The sequence below is a fragment of the Scyliorhinus torazame genome, chromosome 10 (genome assembly GCF_047496885.1).
Source record: "Scyliorhinus torazame isolate Kashiwa2021f chromosome 10, sScyTor2.1, whole genome shotgun sequence".
Classification (NCBI taxonomy): domain Eukaryota; kingdom Metazoa; phylum Chordata; class Chondrichthyes; order Carcharhiniformes; family Scyliorhinidae; genus Scyliorhinus; species Scyliorhinus torazame.
In genome coordinates this window covers 88,796,487-88,816,076 of record NC_092716.1, presented here as the reverse complement: position 1 = coordinate 88,816,076, position 19,590 = coordinate 88,796,487, and the positions used below count along the sequence as shown (strand labels likewise).

Here is a 19,590-nt window from a genome sequence, read left to right as displayed (position 1 = left end):
AAAGATTCATGACGGCACTGGCCCCACACCTGTGGGAGATATTCATAGACTCGTGAGCGATGGGCACCCTGCCACCTACACTAACACAGGCCACCATAGTGCTGATACCCAAAAAGGACAAAGACCCAACGGAGTGCAGGTCTTACAGACCCATTTTGTTGCTCAATGTGGACACAAGTCCTGGCTAAGCAGCTGGAGAACTGCATACCAGAGGTGGTTGCAGAAGACCAGACGGACTTTGTGAAGGGTAGACAGCTAACTGTGACGAGAGAGGACAGTGGATTACCAGTCAGTAATCTAAGCTTTTTCCCTTCCACGAGGAAAAGGAAAAAGTGCCAAGGGCCACGATAAGGTGGGAAAGGATATGAGAGAGATGTCTTGATTTGCTATTATCACACATGTGGACTTCAGAGGCTGAAGACTGTAGGAACATGGAGAGAAGTAAATTAACAGGACCTTGGAGAGCCCTCCATTTAACAGAAAAGGGGGCAGGTAACAATCATATGGGGCTGGTTTAGCACAGGGCTATAATCGCTGGCTTTTAAAGCAGACCAAGGCAGGCCAGCAGCACGGTTCAATTCCCGTACCAGCCTCCCCGAACAGGCACTGGAATGTGGCGACTAGGGGCTTTTCACAGTAACTTCATTTGAAGCCTACTTGTGACAATAAGCGATTTTCATTTTACAAAATTGGGAGGAAGAGCAAGGGATGGAAATAGAGTGGGGACTCTGGAGCAAAGCAATGTGCACGGCCAACTGCACCTCCACATGTGCAAGGCCTTATGCAGCTGAAAGTGGTGCTCAGAGCACACCAGACAAGAACCCGAATGAGCAGGTTCTTCCTGGAGCTGGAGGACAAATGTGAATGGAGCCAGGGAGGCCCAGCCACCCACAACCACATGTTCTGGGCATGCCCCAGACTTGTCGGGTTTGTCCAAGGTTGTGGGGGTGAAAGTGGAGCTGTGCCTAAGAGTGGCGGTCTTCAGGGTATCGGACCAACCAGAACTATTTATGGGGAAGAGGGCCGACACCCTTGCCTTTGCTTCTCTAATTGTCTGCCGGAGAATCCTGGCGATCAGCAGCACCACACACAGCTGCAGACAGGCTGGCAGACCTATAGGAATTTCTCCACCTGGAGAAGACCAAGTTCACCATCCGAAGGTCAGAAGATGGTTTACACAAAGCGTGGAGGCCATTCATCAACTTGTTCCAGGACCTGTTTGAAGCTAACAGCCAATAGAAAGGGGGGGAAGGGGGCGCAGGGGCCAATGGGACCGCAAGGAATAGACAGGAAAGGGGGGGGGCTACAGAAAAAAGGAGGGGGAGGCCGGAAAACAACCGACACAGAGGCCAGGGAGCCTAGAACAAGACCACAAGAAAAGAAACCCCGAAGGGAATGCCAAAAATAGTGTGGGGGGGGGGGGGGGGGGGAAGAAAGGGGAGAGTCCAACAAACGGGGGTTGGAGAGAAGGCGAGGGCTCTGCACACATGTAAATAGCAGATAACTACCCATTGTACAATGAAGAGCCCAGGAAAGGACCCTGAAACAACAAATGAAGGGGAGGGGGTGGGAATCAATGCAAAGAAAAATGACATGTACATTGCAATTGGCACAGTTATCCTTACTGATTGTGTATTCTATGTAAAAACTTAAAAACATTAAAAAGTCACTCACTGACCAGTGCTCAGGAAAGGCTTCAGAGCAGTTCTGACGAACAACGTTGGCTCGGTTCTCGTTGATAGATGCTGTCAGACCTGCTGAGATTTTCCAGCATTTTCTATCATTTTTAATCACAAAATATATTATCTGCTTATTTATTTAGTTGACGTTTTTGGCAGTTGTGTTCAAATTGGCTGATTTTTGTGCCTATTTTATTACTGCCAACTTCATTACACTTCAAAAAGTACTCCATTTGGTTGGGATGTCCTTATGTCATGAAATGTGCTGTGTAAATGCAAGTTATTTTGTTACAATTACTTGTGCATCAGCCACCCTTTGGTCCATTGCAAAAGGGGCTAATATTTAGATTATTTCATAGCACGTTTTTTACTGGCTATTTGAGCAAAAGGTGCACTACAGCCAAGTCTAATACCTCCCAGCAGGGGTCACTAGATACCAGAGAAACTCCAGGCAACTTGGCCCAACCCAACCAGAGGTGCTGAGGTTGTAGTCAGCACAGACTTGGGATCCAAGACCTTCCTGGTCTCTAACTCACTGAGTCACAAAGTGCAGAATCTCTGAAACACACATATCAACTTTCTGAGAGAGCTGATTAACCAATGACAGTTTTTAAACAAAATAAAAACAAAAATGTTGCCTTTACTGGAAATCTGAAACAAAAACAAAAAGCGCTGGAAAAACTCAGCAGATTTGCTAGCAGCTGTGGAGAGATAAACAGAGGTAACGTTTCGAGCCCAATGTGACTTCTTAGGGACTGGGACCATAGTCCTATTGGAGTGAAAGGTTAACTCCTCTTTCTCTCTCTCAGATGCTGCCAGTGAGTTTTCCCAGCGCTTCCTGTTTTTGTTATTTTTAAAGAAAAGTTGTTCTCAGGGTGTGGGTGACCCGGGCAATGCTTCAATTCTTAGCCACCATTCATTATCTTGACAAGGTGGCAATGGGCCTTCTTATATCATGATTGATTTTTACAACTGTTCGGCTTACTAAACCACTTCATGGAACATTACCTGTACATCACATAGGGTGAATTAAAGAGTCACGGGTAGATTACACTCGTTAGGATTGAGTGCTGCCCGACTCAGAAGGACAGCACAGTGAAATAGGATTCTATTCTGAACATCACATCTTTCAGGACTTGTGGGGGGGAACCGGAGCACCCGGACGAAACCCACGCAGACACAGGGAAAACGTGCAGACTCCGCGCCGACAGTGACCCAAGCCAGGAACCAAACCTGGGACCCTGGTGTTGTGAAGCAACTGCGCTAACCACTGTGCCACCGTGCCTCCTAATAGAAATGTCTAAACTCACCATGCTGACCTTTTTAAAAAAAAAGTCACAGTTTGAAGTTTAACTTTATAATAATCATGATGTGGATTTATAATAATCAGCATTAAATATTCCGCGGGATGGGGGTGGCCTTAGCGAGATGTGGAAAGGGCATTGCACTTAAAACTGTTAACTTCATTTTCATTATGGAGTTGACAGGGCGATGACCAGTCATTTCTGGAAAGGGGAGAGTCAGGATACCTGGGATAATAAACATCCCAAACACCGGCATTCTCATAATAGTCTCCACGTTACGATATTTAAAAATAATAATAAATATGGCACTAACTTAAAAATAACAGTTGACTGGAAAAAAATTGCATTTCTCGAGTTTCTTATCACAGCTTTTAAAAAACTCAGACTCCTTCATTTATTGAATGCAATGATGTGGGAGCAATATTGTGTGCACAGCGAGATCTCACAAGGATCGAATGGGCGAATGATCAAATGAGTCTGTGTTTTTGGCGGTGCTGTTTAAAGGATAGTTGGTCGGGACACCGGGAGAACACCCATCTCCTATTACATACATCCTCTCTCTGCCCCACAAGTTTCAGTGCCTCATTTGAAGGATGGACTCTTGGAGGTTGAGGTAAGAGTGAAGTTCCAGCCGCACGCAGTTATTCTTTAACATCTCTCAATGACTCATTATTTACCACGGAGCTGGGGACACAACAGGCTTGTTGGACTCGGCGCCTTGTGTATTTACAGACTGCCGGTCACAATAGCAACACAAGCTAAATTTAAAAAAAAATCAAGAGCCTGCCAGCTGCCGGAGATGTGAAGAGGAGGGCAATTGTGAGTGCAGGCAGTGACACACAGGCTCAGGGAACCGTCCTCCCCTTTTTACGCTGCTGCCTGACTCACTCTTTACTTCCTGGTCCGCCTCGTCCTGCCAATCTGTTCAATGCTAACCAACATCTGCTGCTGTGGAACCCGGGGCAACTTTTCATCCGACCGCCAAACTGAGTGGCACTTTTTTACCCAGCTCCCTTTGGTTTACTGGCTGGCCCTGGACGAGAAGAGGAGCAGGAGGGGGCGGCTGCGGATTTAATTCGGGGACCATGGCGACGATAACGTGCAGGGTGCAGTATCTGGATGACATGGACCCGTTCATCTGCACCAACTTCCCCGAACCCAGGAGACCGCCGATTTATAATTTCCACGAGAATATCCCTTTAATAGCCCAAGTGGCAGGCGTCCACAAACTGCTGGATTCCCCACTGAAGGTGAGTCTTTCCAACTACTTCATTGTGAGGCGGGAAGATGTCTCGTGGTCGACTTCTCTCTGCTTTTTGGACAAACCATTGAACACTTGTGGGGTTGGTGGGGGGTTGTAACCCCCCACCCACCCCACATAGCGTTGCAGTAAAAGTGCTCCACACTCTCACAGGTGTGTGGAGGGGAAGGGTTAATCCTTGCCCCCCGGGGGGGCTCGAGCTTTCTGATTCGAGTTTCTTTCATTGTCAATCCGAGATCAAAAGTTTCATACCCTCAAATAACGTGTTTTCAAAAAAAAAAAAGTACCATCCGATTTTAATTTTTAAATGGCTTCCTCTCATTGGACGTTGGGCTCCTTTTGAACGTCGAGGTGGCGTCAATGTCCATAAACACTTAACATTAAAGGGATTTTTGCCCCTTTCCTCAGGTATTCCAAAATTGTTTGGACATTCAGGAATGTGCAATTACGGTTTCAAAAGTTCCAGGAGACAGCATCTTTCAGACTTGTTTTGAAGGGGTGTTCTTCAGGCTAATGTGGTTTCCAGTTCTATTCCTTGATTCTTTTACACTCCTGTGTTGGAATGTGCAGCTTTGTTGAATTATTGGAGGATCCTCTCCCCCAAGATAATTGTGGACCCCTTTAAAACTTATTAACGTTCATATATTGAGGACTGGCAGCTGGAATCAGATGCCTCCTGTGTAAGTGATAGTGGGAATTGTCTCCCTCTGATGTTAGCACCAATTTGCTAATGTTACTTAAACCTTCTGGCATTAATTAGTACGTAAGATCCTGCTGTCGTTTGAGATAGTGAATAGGATGGTACAATATTGGATTACACGCTATCTCATGCCCAAAATATGAGTTAAAATCTCACTGTGACAGTTTGAGAATTTACTTTGATATCAATAATAGTTTCCATGAACAAAGAACAAAGAAAAGCACAGGAACAGGCCCTTCGGCCCTCCAAGCCCATGCCGGGGGACTGTTATAAACTCCCAACTGTTTCAGTCATGTCCTTTTGGAATGGAAGCCTGCCATCCTCACCTGGTCTGATTTACATGAGACTCCACTCCCACATCAATGTTTTTTTTAAATGTATGAGTGGCAGGGCTAGATTGTCATCTCCTGGCCCAATGCTGATATGCAAGGAATCTTTTTAATAACCATATGGTGAACATATGTGGGCAGCATGGTAGCACAGTGGTTAGCACAGTTGCTTCACAGCTCCAGGGTCCCAGGTTCGATTCCCGGCTTGGGTCACTGTCTGTGTGGAGTCTGCACATTCTCCCCGTGTCTGTGTGGGTTTCCTCCAGGTGCTCTGGGTTCCTCCCACAGTCCAAAGATGTGCAGGTTAGGTGGATTGGCCATGCTAAATTTCCCTTAGTGTCCAAAAAGGTGGGGTGGGGTTACAGAGTTAGGGGGAATAGGGTAGAGGTGTGGGCTTGGGTAGGTTGTTCTTTCCAAGGGCTGGTGCAGACTAGATGGCCTGAATAGCATCTTTCTGCACTGTAAATTCTATGATATGAGCAGCTTGGCACATATTGTAATCTACTGTCACCATAGCATCCATTTGGGGCAGCACGGTAGCACAGTGGTTAGCACTGTTGCTTCACAGCTCCATGGTTCCGGGTTCGATTCCCGGCTTGGGTCACTGTCTGTGCGGAGTCTGCACCTTCTCCCAGTGTCTGCATGGGTTTCCTCCCACGGTCCAAAGATATGCAGGTTAGGTGGATTGGCCATGCTAAAGAAAATTGTCCTTCGTGTCCAAAAAAGGTTAGGTGGGGTTACTGGGTTATGGGGATAGGGTGGAGGTGTGGGCTTGAGTAGGGTGCTCTTTCCTAGGGTTGGTGCAGACTCGATGGGCTGAATGGCCTCCTTCTACACAGTAAATTGTATGATCCACAGGATTGCTGATAAAAGAATGACACTGGTGTGAAAAAAAACATTGGGCAGGGTTCTTCAATTCTGGGGCTATGTCCCACGCCGGTTTGGGAACAGTGGCGTTTTACGCCAGGAAAACTGGCGCAAAACAGCCACCGATTCCCCGTTTTGCTGGGGGCTAGCAGGACGGCAGCGTAGAGCACCCGGGTCTAGCTGCCGATACGCCACGGAGAATTGCCGGGTCCGTGACCGCGCATGTGCGCGGCGGCGGCCTGCAGCGGCTGCGCCGTGCAATACCAGACTCCTAAATGACCCTCTTATGGACTGACTTCATTAACACTACACCCTGTATGCTTCATCCGATGCCAGTGCTTATGTAGTTACATTGTATATGTTGTGTTGCCCTATTATGTATTTTCTTTTATTCCCTTTTCTTCTTATGTACTTAATGATCTGTTGAGCTGCTCGCAGAAAAATACTTTTCACTGTACCTCGGTACCCGTGACAATAAACAAATCCAATCCAATATGGCGGAGGCTGCCCGCAGACCTGGCCCGTGAAACAGTCCCCCCCTTTGGCCGGTTCACGCACCCGGACCACCCCTCCACAGTGCCCTTAGCCCTGAATAATGTCCCCACCTGCCTGCGGATCGGCCCTCCCCCGACTGTGGCGATGCTGGACTGAGTTTGCAGCTGCCATGTTGAGTTCCCGACGGGTGCGACCATGAGAGACCCACGTTGTCGGGAACTCGGCTGGTCGGCGGCGGAGCATTGGAGGGTGTGCCTCAGGCAATGGCCCGAGGCTGTCGATACGTGGCGTGGCGTACTCGCAGAGTACCTCGCTTTGGAGGAGGCGGGGCATCGCCCTTCGTCAGGAATCTGGATTCTCTGGCCGTTCGCTGAACGCGATTTTGCGTCGGCGACCGGAGAACCCAGCCCATTGTTTTCCTGTGGACTCACTTCCATACTCCTGGGCTTTTTTTTAATATACTCTTGCTCAAAGACATTATCATATAGCACTGCAGTCTCATGGCGCCGAGGTCCTAGGTTCGATCCCAGCTCTGAGTCACTGTCCGTGTGGAGTTTGCATATCCTCCCCGTGTTTGCGTGGATATCGCCCCCACAACCCAAAGATGTGCAAGGTTGGTGGATTGAAGACATTAAATTGCCCCTTAATTGGAAAAATGAATTGGATACTCTTTATTAAAAAAAAAACATTATCATAGAATCCCTACATTGCAGAAGGAGGCCATTCGGGCCATCGAGGCTACACCGACCCTCTTAAAGAGCACTGTACCCAGGTTGTTCATTGGGAGCAGTTCAGTGCTGCACTATCAGAAGTATTGCTGTTTGGCTGAGCTATTAACCCAAAGTATGTTTGTACCCCCAGAGGAATGTAAAAGACCCTATACCACTATTTGAAGAATGAGCAAGGAAGTTCCCAGGGTGTCCAAACCAATCTTTATCATTCAGTCAATGTCAATAAAACAGATATTCATTCATTGCTCCTACTGGGACATTGCCAAGCGCAATTGACTGTTGTGTTTCCTACATTATAATAGTGACCATGCTTATAAAGTATTTATTAGTAGTGACATATAACTACAAGTCTTTGTTTTGCTCTCTATGCACCATACTGGAGGAGATAATGTAACCTGCTTCTGGCTCTTTACCATTTTGTTCAGAATTCTGTGGTGTTGTAAATAGCCAAGGCGACTTTCCTCGCCCACCCCGTGGAATGCAACCGTTTCCCAGGGCACTTACCTATGATAAAATGGTTGTGTGAGTAGCTTGCTGTCAAGTGTGATTCAATGTCCCTCCTCTTATGAGGTAGTGCTTTGTACTTCTGATATACTACTTTAGCCACACTAATAACCTGTCCTATTTGCTGGCCAGTGCCTTTCTGTCATTAGTTCCCTTCTATAATTAGCAACTGTGTATCATCAATATATTTGTGGACCCATAAACATTGCTGTCAAGACTAGCTTCTAACCTTCAAACAGGTTCACATCTTGCTGCTAGTGGTTTTTATGATGCACGGATGTAAGATGGTCAACATAACTGGGATCAGACTGAAAATTATAAATCAAGCCAGAAGAGAGAGCCTCGACTTTGGTATCATCGTGACCACTAATAAACTAATTGAACTGCTTTTAAATTTCTCACATTAGATTAGAGCTGACTATTCTGCTATGGGTAGTTGGAGGCCAAGGCGCAAGTGTGTAATGTGCATGCAAACCTCTGCTGTCTCATAACGAGAGGGGGGTGCAGAGTTAATAGAGCACTGTGCTTTCTTTAAGAAACATAGAAGCAGAACATTTTCAGCACCAAAGGAGGCCATTTGACCCATTGTGCCTGTGCTGGCTGCGAAAGAGCTACCTGTCCTCATTCCACTTTCCAGCTCTTGGTCCATTACCATGTAGATGCAACACCATCATATTTTGCTTTATAAAACTTCAATGAAGAGCCTTGAGGCATTTTATTACATGAAAGTTATTTTATAAATATAGAAAGTTAATTCCCAAGCTCTACCTACTTCCTGGGTGGAACAAAACTCCACTTTGCTGTAATCCGTCTGCTGAATACTTTAGAATGCTACCCATTTATTAATCCCTCTGCTAAGGGTACTCAGTTTAAAAAAAAACATTCGTGGGATGTGGGCATTGCGGCTAGGTCAGCATTTGTTCCCCATCCCTAACTGCCCTTGAGAAGATGGTGGGGAGGTGTCTTTGTGAATTATTGCAGTTGATACGTTGTAAGCACACTCGTAGTGTTTGGGAGGGTTATTCCAGGATTTTGACTTGATGACAGCGAAGGTACGGTGATAATGTTCTAAGTCAGGGTGGTGAGTGACTTGGAGAGGACTTATAGGTGGTGTGTTCTCATACATGTGCTACCCTTGCCCTCTGAGGTGGTACAGGTTGTAGGTTTGGAAGACGCTGTTGAAGGAAACTTGGTGAGTTGCTGCAGTGGATCTTTTGGATAGTGCACTCTGCTGCCACTGTGGATTGATGGTGCAGGGAGTGAAAGTTTACGGTGGTGGATGGAGTCACAATCACACGGGTACTTTGTCCTGGATGATGTCAAGCTTCTTGAGAGTTGATGGAGCTGCACTCATCCAAGCAAGTGGATAGTATTACATAACACTCCTGACTTGTGCCTTGTAGATTTGGATGGCTTTGGGGATTCAGGGGTTGAGTCACTCGCCACATGATTCCCAGCCCCTGTCCTGCTCTTATAGCCACAGTTTTTATATGGCTGGCACAGTTAAGTTTCTGGCCAAAAGCCAACCCCCAGGATGTTGGTAATGGGAGATTCAGTATAGGTAATGCCATTGAATATCAAGGTGAGATGGCTAAGTTCCCTCTTGTTGGAGATGATCGTTGTTCGGCACTTGTGTTGCATGAATGTTGTTTGCCACTTATCTGCCCAAGTCTGAATGTTACAAATTGGTACCTGAAATAACGTGGTTAAACCACATTTTCCTGGAAATTATCCACAAACCTACACAAAAGGTGATTCCCTCATTAAATTTACAGCACCTTGTTATATTTTCACTAAATTTGTGATGTATTCCCACCCTCCTCAATAGTCTATGACATGTACACTGGGAACAGAGGATCAGTTAGTGATATTATAATTCAGACTTGGGCAGATAAGTGGCAAACAACATTCACGCAACACAAGTGTTGAGCGACTATCATCTCCAACAAGAGGGAACTTAGCCATTTTGTAATCAATCACTCAAAGTGATTTGCAGTATTCTGGTCATGTGTGATATTGAATTATCCAGGACAAAAAGACGTTGACTTGACCTGTACCAAGTTAATCAGTGGGAGAAGTACAATTGGTCGCTGCCTTCCTGGACAAAGGAGGGGAAGACATAACCTGCTGCCTTCCTTCCCATGATCTTAATGCAGTGCCTGAACATGTGGTGTGCAACCAAATCCCATCGCCTGGAAGACATGACTGTTCCCCAGTTGGTGGTGCCATTTGTGGAGAGATCTCTGAAATGATTTTTTAAAAAAATTTGTTCTCAAGATGTGGGAGTCGCTAGCTAGACCAGCACTTATTGCACATCCCTGAGGCCATTTAAGAGTCACCCACATTGATCTGCTGTAGTCACATGTAGGCCAGACCAGATAAGGGTGACAGCTTTGTCCCCTAAAGGGTATTAGTGAACAAAATGACTTTTTTTTTAATGACAGTTGGCAATTGTTTTATGGTCATCACAGGATTTTTTAATTCCAGATTTTTATTGAATTCACATTTTGCCATCTGCCATGGTGGGATTTGAACCCTGGTCACCGGAGAATTAACCTTGGTCTCTGGATTACTAATCCATTGACAATACCACTACATCACTGCCTTCCGTTAAATGACGCAAGTGGTCAAGAATAAAGGGTGCAATTTAATGGCCTTGCTGCACCTGGTGTGAATCCGTGAGAGCTGGTTAGATCATGGGAGCGGCCTAAATCGGGAACTCGCCTGGCGGCAAACGGTTTGCGATCTAACAGGCTCGCTCCCATTGGCGGATTCCGGATCTTGCCAGGCACGGCAAGAAACAAATCACTGATTAAGGTCAATCTCCATTTCATCAATGAGATGGCTGCCGTATCTAACGGCCTCCTGGGATCTAACCGGCTCACCAGCGAGAGGTCCCGCAAGCAATGATTTGTACTGGTTACACAAACATGCACCATGCTGACCAGCACCTGCGCGGGTCTCCCAGACCATTGGAGGCCCCGGGGTGCTCGGCGACGTTACAGGGTGGCACTCTGGCTCTTCCCCTTGGCACTGCCAGGGTGGCAGTGCCCAGGGTGTCCGGGTGCCAGGGTGGTACTGCCATGGGTCAGGGGCGGAGGGGAGCAATGCTCGGGACGGGAGCAGAGGCCGGGGTGGAGGCTCGATTCGGCAGATAGAGGGTTTTGTGACAAGTGCTGGTTGTGATTAAAGGTTATGTAGAATTGAACCAAAACAGGGAGGTGTCAGTGACCACTTTTTGGGAAGTGCCCACCACGGAGGGATTGGCGGGGAGGAAAGAATTACAAGGGCAATTTGATAGGAGTGCAGTACGAATACAGAAAGAAAGCGAGTCGAATGTTAACACATTAGCTACGGAGCCAGGCCGCGTCCAGGGAAATATTAAAGATCCGGACTGGGGCAGGGGATGTTGTGTCGGAGCCAGGGAAGATAAATGAGGTGTTTAGGGATTATTATAAGGAGCTGCACAAGCCAGACCCGGGGGGGGGTTTAAGAAGGGGACATGGGACGGTTCTTAGATGAACTGGAGTTTCCACAGCTGGAGGAAGAGACGAGGCAGGCGCTAGAAGAGCCCCTGGGGCTGAGGGAGATATTGGACAGTATAAGGTGTATGAAGTCGGGGTAAGTCCCAGGGCCCGATGGCTACCCGGCAGAATTTTATAAGGAGTTCATGACAGACCTGGCACCACATCTCTTGGGGGTGTTTAATGAGGGGTTGGAGAATAATAATAATAAGGAGGAGGAGCTGCTGGAAATAATGATACAGGCAATGGTTATGTTAATACCAAAAAAGGGGAAGGACCTGTTGGAATGTGGGTCATATAGGTCCATATCACTGTTAAATACAGACGTGAAAGTGGTGGCTAAGTTGGTGGCGGGAAGGATGGAATGCTGTGTCCCAGGGATGGTTGCGGAGGACCAAACAGGCTTCATAAAAGACAGGCAGCTTTCTAGCAAAATAAGGAGGCTGTTAAATGTGATTATGACCCCTTTGGGAGCTCAGGTACTGGACATAATGGTGTCCATGGATGCGGAGAAGGTGTTTGACCGGGGGAAGTGGCGATAAATGTTTGAGGTCCTGGGACTGTTTGGGTTTGGGCTGAAGTTTGTGGCATGGGTGCGCCGATTATATGTGGCACCAAGGAAGAGTGTGCGGGCCAATGACATGGGGTCATGGAACTTTGAACTACACAAGGTGTGCAAATAGCTGTTGCCACTGCTATTTGCACTGGCTATAAAGCCTCTGGCAATGGCTCTTAAGGGGTCGGTAAAGTGGCAAGGGATTACGAGGGGATGATGGGACAATTGGGTGTCGCTCTATGATGACAACCTACTGTTGTGTGTCTCTGACCCGCTGGAAAGCATGGAGAGGATCACGAGCCTGTTGGGGAAGTTTGGGGCGTTCTCGGGATACAAGTTAAATGTAGGGAAAAGCGAAGTGTTCCCGGTGAACGGGTTAGGTCAGCGAGTCGATCTAGGAGGGATGCCAAGGTGGCCAGAGACAGGTTTAAATACCTGAGGATTCGGGTAGCGAGGGAATGGGCGATGCTTCACAAATGGAATTTAACAAGACTGGTGGAGGAGGCTAGGGAGGATCTCGAGGTGGGAAAAGCTACACTTGACTTTGGCAGGGAGGGTCCAAGTGGTGAAGATGAACATTCTGCCGAGGCTCCTGTTCATATTCCAGACACTGCCGATCTTTATACCGAAGGTCTTCTGTCAGAAACTGGACACAATTATTTTAGACTTTGCATGGGCAGGGAAGGTGCCAAGGGTTAAGAGGACCCTGTTACAGAGGCAAGGCAGCAGGAAGGGTTGGCATTGCCGAACCTGCTACATTACTATTGGGCGGCAAACATGGAGAAGGCGAGGCGATGGTGGTAAGGAGAAGGGGTAGAATGGGTTAGGATGGAGGAGCAATCCTGTCGGGGATCCAGCTTAAGGGCTATGGTGACGGCAGCAGTGCCAATGGCACCAAGCAGATACTCGGGGAGCCCGGTAGTGCAATCCACGGTGAAGATCTGGAACCAACTGAGGAGACATTTTAGGATGGAGGGGATGTCAGTGTTAACGCCATTGTGTGAAAACCATGGTTTTGAGCCTGGGGGATAGATGGCATGTATAGGAAATGGAGAGAAGTGGGGCTGGTTAAGGTGAGGGATTTGTACCTGGAAGAAGGGTATGCCAGTATAGATGAATTCAAGGAGAGGGTAGAGCTCCCGGGAAGAAGTGAGTTTAGGTACCTACAGGTAAGGGACTTCGCACGGAAGGTTTGGAAAGTGTTCCCCAGATTGCCGAGGTACACTCTGCTGGAGCAACTGCTGCTTCCGGATGTGGAAGGGGAGGGCAGATTCGGAGACATATACAGGTGGCTGGGAGAACAAGGAGGTGAGCGGGTGGTGAAGATTAAGGAGAAGTGGGAAGGGGAGCTGGGAGGGGAGATAAACTGGGGAGTATGGAGTGAGGCGTTACGAAGGGTAAATGTGACCTCATTGTGCACAGGGATGAGCCTGATAACAGTTCAAGGTCGTACACAGGGTACATACAACGTGGGCAAGAATAAGTGGGTTTTTTCAGGGGGTGGCAGACGCATGTGAGAAATGTGGGTGGGGACCAGCGAACAACGCACATATATTCTGGGGCTGCGAAAAGTTGGAGAGAGTCTGGGCGGGAGTGTTTGTGGCACTAGCAAGGATAGTGGGGGAGGAGGTTGAGCCGGACCATTTGGTGGCATATTTGGGATATCGGAGAAGCCGGAGCTGATGGAGAAGAAGGAGGCCGATGTTGTGGCCTTCGTCTCTCTGATTGCCCGGCGACTAATTTTTGTTGGAGTGGCAGTCAGCAACGGTACTGGGGGTATCTGTCTGGCTGGGTAAATTATATGTCTGTCTTCGACTGGAAAAGATCAAATAAGAGTTGAGGGGTTCAGCGGAGGGTTTTGAGGCAAGGTGGGGGATGTTCGTGACCGTGTTTGAGAGTTGATCGTTACGGGGGAGGGCGAAAAAGGGGAAAAATTTATACAAACTGTATAGTTGCTTGTTGGGAAGTTTGTTTCCCGAATTGTGTTTATGTTGTAACTTTTCATATCCGTTTGGAATAACATACATTTAGGGGAGCAATGCCTGTGAAAGGAGGGATGAGGGGGCATATGGGAGGTGGGGGTTGAAGGGCGGGTGTGAGGGAACTCCGGAAGGGTGGGGGTCCCGGAAAGGGAGTGGACTGAAAGGGGACGTGGGACAGCCTGAAAAGGGGTGGCCCTCAGTGAGCCCATAATGGTGTGTCCTCACAAGGAGTGTGGGGTAATGCCCATGTGTGGTGGTGGGATGACATTGCTCATGGGTGGAATGTGTGGGGGACCTTCAAGCTCACTTAGAGATTAAGGCACCCTTCCAAAATTGCAGCCTTATCTCTGGGGAGCCAGTCTAGCCAGCGGGCTCCGGTCTCCAGTGATGAAAATAATTCTGCGTGGACTAGCCCGGAGAGAAACTTGCAAGGGCACAAAAAAAAAAACTAAGTTACACAGTGGCCAGGAGCTCGCCAATGTGGCTCACTAAAGCACTTTGAACTTGTCTTGTTAAATTGTGCCCAATTGGCACAGATCTGAACTCAGTCTCTTAAAATATCCATTGTACAAAATCAATCGGGGAGCAACTTGTATCAAAGTTCGCAGTTAGATTCTGACGTTTACTTCAGCTGTACTTAATAAATATTTACCCGCGTTGGGCATTGTGTTTGCTCATTCTGGGGAATTTGAGACTGAGTAAGGCAAGTAACGGCATGTCTCATGTACCAAATATATTGACTAATCCTTTGTGAGATATGCGACCCTTCTCTTTAGAGCACCATTTCAATTAGAACTGGATTTTTTTTTTCTTTCAACCAAACATGAGGTGTACCTTTTAACGGTGGCTACAATGCACTTTGTGTTGTTATTGTTGATACTGATTTGTTAAGTGAGCCAGAGTCAATCAGTGTTTGTCTGGAATACTTCTTAAGCGAATATGTTCAACAGTTGTAGCAATATGTTTGTGTAACATTTATCACCTTAAATTGCTCCCAACACATTTACCCCCTGTAACTACCAGTACCCCCTGTACTGCACTCTGGTAATGTGTGTATATTTGAAAGATATAAAATAGATGGGCCAGTAAAGACGTGTTTCAATATCAAGTCCGAACCCATGCTGGACCATCAAAAATACTTCTCTCTGCACTGACTTCCAAACAGCTCTTTAATCTCTTGGATAAGGCATGAAATACAGGAAAAAATTACTCTGGAAAACTGTTCTCTCATTTTCCTCAAGAAATCAAAGCTAGTCCAAGAGATTATTCTCTGTAAAGACACTGAAATTTTGTAGTTCAGAATGCTTTCTCCAAATGCTTCTGTAAGTAAACAGCTAACCATTTTTCAGGTAAATAATTTGTGTGTCTGCTATTGTACTTTGTAGACACAATAGTGACTACAATAATTTTAGTCGACCATGTTAGATTGAGGGAAGATGCCCACTGCTTGTGGTGGTAGCCCTTTCAGCTTTTGTACCTTGCCCAAGGTTTGACATTGTTGGTCTCTGTTGAGCGCTGAACTGGACTGTCCAACTCTTGCAACTGAATTGGATAGTATAGATGTTTGGCTTTTGAGAGGCACAGAAGAAAATCTACAACTAATTCTAACATGGGTATTAAAACACGTCCTATCTTAAAATGATGCCCGTTAAACAATTCAAGAAAGCATCAAAGATTCTCACCAAGAATATTTTCTAGCCTTCACCTTTGTGAGGTTTCTTTTCTCCCATTGCTGGAGGTGGTCAGTGCAGAAATAAAGTAAAGGCAGAAAGGAGTGAAAGGGGAGGGGAGTGAAAGGGGAGGGGAGTGATTGTTTTAAAAGTGGATTCTTGCCTAAACTTTTTTTTTAAAACTGCCATATGATTGGAATGCTAACATATAGCACTACTGTGGTACTTTACATGACAGATACTATATTGGGAGATGGTAATTTTGTCTTTATTTCATGAGGAAGCGTATTTGGCAAAGCTTTGCCAATGAATATGTCCAAGTTCCATAACATGAAGAGCATCCTCTTTCAATGACTGAAATATAGACGACCAAGACTACTTGTTTCCCCACTTTGCACCTGGTAGATTAAAGATGGTAGGATAGAGATTACTAATTACCCTTGATTTGAAAGGTACCCTGCCGGTAGGACTTTAACAGGTTGTGTGCCAAGTTGTTTGCCAATTCACCAATGTGACAGGAGACATTTATCCTAATTGGGTGTCACCAGCAGCTCAGTGGAATTAGCATTGCGTTGCACGTTCTAGCCTCCATTCCAGACACTTGGGCCAGGAGTTTCTGGCCCCACCCCAAAAGTCAATGCACCTTTTGCTGATCCGCCAAATTTTCTGTCCCGCCTGCAATGCCTGAAATGCTGGGTCTGTGAGCACACAATGTAGATTGTTGTAATGATTCGCTATTGGAGGTGTCATCTTTCAGGTTAGACATTAGATCCAAGGTACCGTCAGCCCTTTCGGGTGGACGTAAAATATCCCATAGCATTATAGGCAGAAGAGTTCTCCCTGGTGGCCTCGCCATTTATCCCTTAACCAGCACCATCAAAACAAATTATCCAGGCACTACCCCACTGCTGTTTGAGGGACATTGTGTGCAAATTGGCTGCTGCACTTCTTGAATTATAACCATTTTTAGAATGCAAGAAAATAGGCTGGAAAGCATTTTGGAACATGCTGAGATTGTGAAAGGTGTGATATTAATACAAGTCTGTCTTTTCCTTTACCAGCACACACTGGCTTCAGTCCAGTTGAATGATACAAAAATAGGAGGAAAGACTGATTCTTAGGAAGCAGCTTGGGAAATTCAAATAAAAAGCTGGCCAAAATATTTATGTGAGCGGAAGTATGACAGATGCAATTTAATTCAGGCAAGCGTAAAGTACTGCAGATAAGGAAAATATATGAACAATGCATTTATTCCATGAATGTTCTAAGAGGGTGAATAGGTTTGACGGTCAACATGTTGGAACACTGGAGCAATAATCACTGAAGCAAATAGAAAGCTTTGTTGGGTGAGGCCAGCATGAGAGGGTATAAATATAAGATGACTCCTAACAGATTAAATATGAAATTTAGAATGAATTCCTTTTACATAGAGAATAGGAAGAACGTGGAACTCACTGATGGTTGAAGCAGAGACATTGAAGCACTTGAGCAGATATTTGATGGAGCCATGAGTAAATAGAGAAAAATGGAGGCAGCGTAGAGGGAGCAAAGTAATTATCGAGCAGTGGGAGGCTTGTGTGAAGTATAAATGCAGGCATATACCTGATCGGCCAAATGGCCTATTTCTGTGTTTATGAATTCTATGCTGAACTAGAGCCAAGACAGCAGAGTAAAAGTGAGAGGCATCGTTAAATTGTATCACACGTGGTCAGATAAGTTCTGTTTCTGGTCTACAAGATGTAAGGGAGACAGTGAATTACTGGAGGTAGTGCAGAGAGAATTCCCCCTGAGTGCCAGAGGTCGAAAATATAAGGGTGGAAGATGAGAGAAACCTAGACTTCTACCCAGCCTTGAGGTGACCGACATATAAAGTAAGTTGGGTTGCCAACCCCAATAGTTGGGAGCCTACCGGATTCACCCTCAAAGACCTCCAGAAACCTCAGAGAGTCGTGAACACAGCCCAGTCCATCACACGAACCTGCCTCCCATCCATTGATTCCATCTACACCTCCCGCTGCCTGGGGAAAGCGGGCAGCATAATCAAAGACCCCTCCCACCCGGCTTACTCACTCTTCCAACTTCTTCCATCGGGCAGGAGATACAGAAGTCTGTATATATTATGCCTCCAATTGCTGCATTACTGCGACAGAATAAGAGGATAATCTTGAATTGCAAAGTAATTACAAGTCAAGAAGGCCATTTATTAATTTTAGCTCATCTGCCCAGAATGGCACTAAAGTTCTCTCTGCAGAATCTAATTGTTATTCAAAGGCTAGGAATCCTATGTCGAGTAACGTCAGTATTGGAACAAGGGGGATCTGTACCGTTGGGGCGGTCTCCATCTGAATCGATCTGGGACCAGCATTCCAGCAAAAAGGATAAATAGGGTGGTCTCAAGGACTTTAAACTAGCAAGTGGGGGAGAAGGGAAGGGTAATGGGAAGCAAAGCAGCAGGTTAGCACATGGGAAGATGGGTTCAACTACATTGAACGTTATGTAAAAAGACAAAGGGAAGAAGAACTCGGATGTTATTAATGGAGGTGTTAGGATTCAAAAAGAAGGGACTTCCGGGTGCGGCGATGACCAGCTGAGTCGCACGTTTCGGCAGCTCCCGGTGAAACGGACTTTTGGGCTCTTGATAGGAGCCCCAACGGCAATTTTGACGGCTAAAAACACTGTGGTAAACCAGAAGGGAATCCCCCCTGGATACGGATGGAAAAAGGAGGAGAAAGTGGCCGGATTGCAGTGGATCCTTTAGAACAGCAGCAAGGAAGGCAAGCAAAAACCAAGATGGCGTCGGAAGGTGGCAGTTTAACATGGGGCCCTGAACAACAAGTGTTCTTGAAATGCTGTGTGGAAGAGATCAAAAAGGAAATGAAGAAAGAGCTGTTGGCCCCGATACTACAGGCGATCGAAGGGCTAAAGGAGGAACAAAAGACCCAGGAGCGGGAGCTTCGGGTCGTGAAGGCAAAGGCAGCCGAGAATGAGGACGACATACAGGGCCTGGTGGTGAAGACAGAGACGCAGGAGGCACATCAGAAACGATGTGTGGAAAGGTTGGAGGCACTGGAAAACAACGCAAGGAGGAACAACCTGAGGATTCTTGGTCTTCCTGAAGGTGTGGAGGGAGCGGACGTCCGGGCATATGTGAGCACGATGCTGCACTCGTTAATGGGAGCGGAGGCCCCGGCGGGTCCGTTGGAGGTGGAGGGAGCATACCGAGTGATGGCGCGAGGACCGAGAGCAGGAGAAATTCCCAGAGCCATAGTGGTGTGATTCCTCCGTTTTAAGGATAGAGAAATGGTCCTTAGATGGGCGAAGAAAACTCGGAGCAGTAAATGGGAGAACGCGGTGATCCGCGTTTATCAAGACTGGAGTGCGGAGGTGGCGAGAAGGAGGGCGAGCTTTAATCGGGCCAAGGCGGTGCTTCTTAAAAAGAAGATAAAATTTGGAATGCTGCAACCGGCAAGACTGTGGGTCACATATCGAGGGAGGCACCACTACTTTGAGACGGCGGATGAAGCGTGGACTTTTATTGTGGAAGAAAAACTGGAATGAGTAGGTTATTAAAAAGATCGTTTGAACAAAGTGGTGGGGCGAATGTGGGGGGCAAAGAGGAGTTTTATGTACTAATCCTGCGATGTGGTAACTTTTCTCTCTCCCACAGGTGGTGATGGGGGGAGGAGGGGAGGTGGAGGAGATGGGGCGTTGGCCATTGGGGGCGGGGCCAAGGGAGAAGCGCGGGCTTGGTTCCCGCGCTATGATAATCATGGCGGGAATAGAGAAGCAGGAAGGAGGGGGCGTCGCACGGTGCGAGCCGAGGTCACGGGGGGAAGCCGAGGTCGGCCAGAGTTTGCTGACTTCTGGGAGCAACATGGGGGGAGTAATTACGCTAGCGGGGGATCTAGCGGGGGGGGTGGGAGGGGGGAATTACTGGGTTGCTGCTGCTGGGGAGAGGGGGGAGCTGGTATGGGGGAGGATGGGCGGG

General features: G+C 47.0%; 1 protein-coding gene across 6 annotated transcripts in view; it reads left to right on the top strand.

Moving 5' to 3' along the window:
- The first annotated feature begins 3,567 nt into the window (after positions 1-3,567).
- Positions 3,568-19,590, top strand: part of fhod1 (formin homology 2 domain containing 1) — a 591,964-nt gene continuing 575,941 nt past the window's right edge. For 3 of the 6 annotated variants that reach the window (XM_072518390.1, XM_072518389.1, XM_072518388.1), the window contains exon 1: positions 3,569-4,233. In XM_072518390.1, the coding sequence (XP_072374491.1) occupies positions 4,069-4,233 (165 nt within the window). In that variant the 5' untranslated portion in view covers positions 3,569-4,068. Of the gene's footprint in view, positions 4,234-19,590 lie in introns of all 6 variants that reach the window. The other 3 variants (XM_072518387.1, XM_072518386.1, XM_072518391.1) reach the window with 2 other exon arrangements.